This window comes from Pistacia vera, unplaced genomic scaffold (assembly GCF_008641045.1).
Source record: "Pistacia vera cultivar Batoury unplaced genomic scaffold, PisVer_v2 Contig317, whole genome shotgun sequence".
Taxonomy (NCBI): domain Eukaryota; kingdom Viridiplantae; phylum Streptophyta; class Magnoliopsida; order Sapindales; family Anacardiaceae; genus Pistacia; species Pistacia vera.
Window position 1 is genome coordinate 103,871 of NW_022196132.1, and position 2,841 is coordinate 106,711.

At 33.1% G+C, this 2,841-nt stretch overlaps 1 protein-coding gene across 1 annotated transcript; it reads right to left on the reverse strand.

Annotated features, from left to right (window-relative positions):
- Positions 1-418: 418 nt before the first annotated feature.
- Positions 419-2,176, reverse strand: LOC116136676 (protein LIFEGUARD 1-like). The gene is made up of 4 exons (XM_031422351.1): positions 1,930-2,176; positions 1,709-1,822; positions 804-961; positions 419-689 (listed from the first exon to the last, which is right to left on the reverse strand). The coding sequence occupies exons 1-4, from the start codon at positions 2,174-2,176 to the stop codon at positions 489-491; spliced, it is 720 nt and encodes a 239-aa protein (XP_031278211.1). The 3' UTR covers positions 419-488.
- Between the last annotated feature and the right edge of the window lie 665 nt (positions 2,177-2,841).

Consider the following 2,841-nt stretch of genomic DNA (forward strand, 5'->3'; position numbering starts at 1 on the left):
AGGAAAAAAAAAAATCAATATGCTATACATACATGTACCTCTTAGCTAATGAATTTCCTGTCCAAAGATTCTTAAATATAATTATATCGCTGGTCTTTTCATTCAAATTTCACATTCTCACCCCTAACAAACTGGATTAAACTTAAATTAATAAATAAGTAGAAATAACAGAGAATCATAAATGAACCTGTGATACTCTAAAGAAAGTTTTTGTTACTTCATTTGTATGCACACATACTATAATTGTTTGGCATGACACAATATTTACATGCTTGACCATACTTAAGTTCAACAGGGTAAAAGAGAACTCAAGTTTTACTAGAGGAATACATGAGGAAAAGAAGACAATCAGACATATTCAAGAAGCACCAGCACTAATGAACTACTGTAAAGAGAGCAATTAAGAGGTCAATTGATGTCCATGTAACCAATAACTGCAGTCATGATATATTTGTCATATGCGCGATGGTTAATGTTCAGGTTATCAGTCAAACATCATCTAAAACCGAAAGAAGAGCAAGGAAGAGGTTGATGATATCAAGATATATGTCGACTGCAGCGATGATATATTCGTCATACGTATAGCGCTTGATCAAGTTGCAAGTGTCATATATAATGTAGCCACAGAAAATGATCGATGCCAAGCAACCCAAGATCATGTGTGCTAGCTTTCCAAGAGGAAAAAAGATCTGTACAATAATATAACACGTTAGTTCATTAATTTATACAAGAATAATTGTGGAAAGAGCATATATATATATAAGAAATAGAATAAGCAAATGAAATAAGAAAGTAACAAAGACCTGGAGGAGGGTGAAAACAATAAGCATCAGGAGGGAGGCGAACAAAAAGGGTCCAAGAAAGCTGAAATCATTGCCTCTTCTCACAGCCCAGAAAGTGTAGAGAGTGAGGCTAACAACCATCGCACTGGTCAGAATAGCAGCTTCCAAAATTATTCTTCCTGTTAGTGAAACCAAATCAAAACGCCAAGTCTAAAATCAAAACTTAGAAAAGTGTTGGTGCTTTTCAGCCTCATTTAGTGTTTATAAAGTGCCTTTGACCAAACATATTGCATGCACCTGGTGGGTCTAATGATACCAGACATATATATACAAGTATAAATGTATAATACTAGAGACTGTTCATGATCAAGTAATTGAGACTATGTTTCAACGATCTAATTCACTATCTTCAAATACTTTTCAACAAATTATCTTTTGAAAGAAAATGAAGCATGATATGAGCAGAATCTGGTTAGCAATTGCTCTCTTGAGAGTCAAAGGAGTTATAATCCTGATATAGTGTGACTCAAGTCTAACATAAAATTCCCAAATAAGCCCCAAATTCACTATGTGTCTCGCAGAAAATCAGTAATGCGAGAAAGCATTCACAAAGTAATTTAGGCTTTTATTGTATGCAAACTCGTTAATTGTAGCGCAAATTGGGGAATTTCTCATGAAATCAATGGGAACAAAAACAAATATCTCATAGAACAAATGTTGTGATAGGTTCTGTTAGGTTCCCGAGAGAACCCCAAAATTAAAATTCTATAATAATTATGTTTAGTTTTCTCTCCGCCGAACTGAATCCAATCAAACAATCCAATATCCAAAGCTATGGTAATCAGAGCAGGGAAAGATTAGTTACAAAAACTGATGTTAATTAAAGCAATAAAATAGTATGAGCAAAATGGGTTAATTGATTATACCTTTTGAAAAAGAGCAAGAAACTCCCACAGCAAAAGAAAGATCCACTGTGAAGATGATGAGAAGAAGAAAGTTCCATGGATGATGCTTGCGATAAGTGGACAATGGGTACAACACTACACACGCCATAATTAAGTACATTAAAACCACAAATCAAACTAATTAACAAAAATCCCACCAACTAAATTAATTAATTAAAGAAGAAGAAAAAAAAAATTATTACTTATGAGGGCAAGGACAACGATAAGGATGTAGACGACGAGGCCGAGGGCAGTGTTGGTGAAGAAGTGAGGAATGGGCTTCACAAAGACGACAACGGAAGCAACGGCGGAAGTGAGAAGGAACTGCATGGATATTATGGCGTAAACTTTCCTTATAAAGGCCCAACGTAGCTCCGGCGACTCACTCATTCCAGGATACAGTTCCTTATTATTACAGTTGCCACTCTCTATGTCACCACCTTTCTCCATCTTTCTTTTCTTACTTGTTTTCACACTTGGCGTTTGAGAGATAATGAGAAAATGCGGTTTCTTCTTTCACAAGATTCCCGATGTTGGGAATTGGGATTAGAGATGTGTTAGTTATACATGTGGGTGCATGGAAGTTTCGAGACCTCGTCATTCATTAATAGGTTTAATAATTATATTAAATTATAAATAAATAAGACATTTATCATTAAAATTATTTAGAAAAGAGGATTTTCTTATATTTAGGTTTATTTTATTTTATTATAATATCCTAATTAAATTCAATGTATTGTTTAGGTGTTTTTCATAGATTTGTTTCAATTAATAAATTTATTCATCTCCTAGTTAATTAAGGTTACTTTTATTATAAATAAAGGGCATTGTCATCTAGAAGTTAAGTTTTTTAACTATTATATGCTAATGAAGTATTAAGAAATATGAGGGTTTTCAGTTTATCTAATATCCGAATCTTGATACAATTTGATAGTGGTTTTTCATATCACTTGTTGTCTTTAATTTTAGTTATTTCTTTACTATTTCAACATCAAATACGTACATTGATTTAAATTTTAATTTTTGGTATAATTAATGTAAACTTCCAACAAGTCGAGCCACTTGTCTATAACGGTAAACACCTCAGAAAGAACTTATTTGTACGTAATATGTAG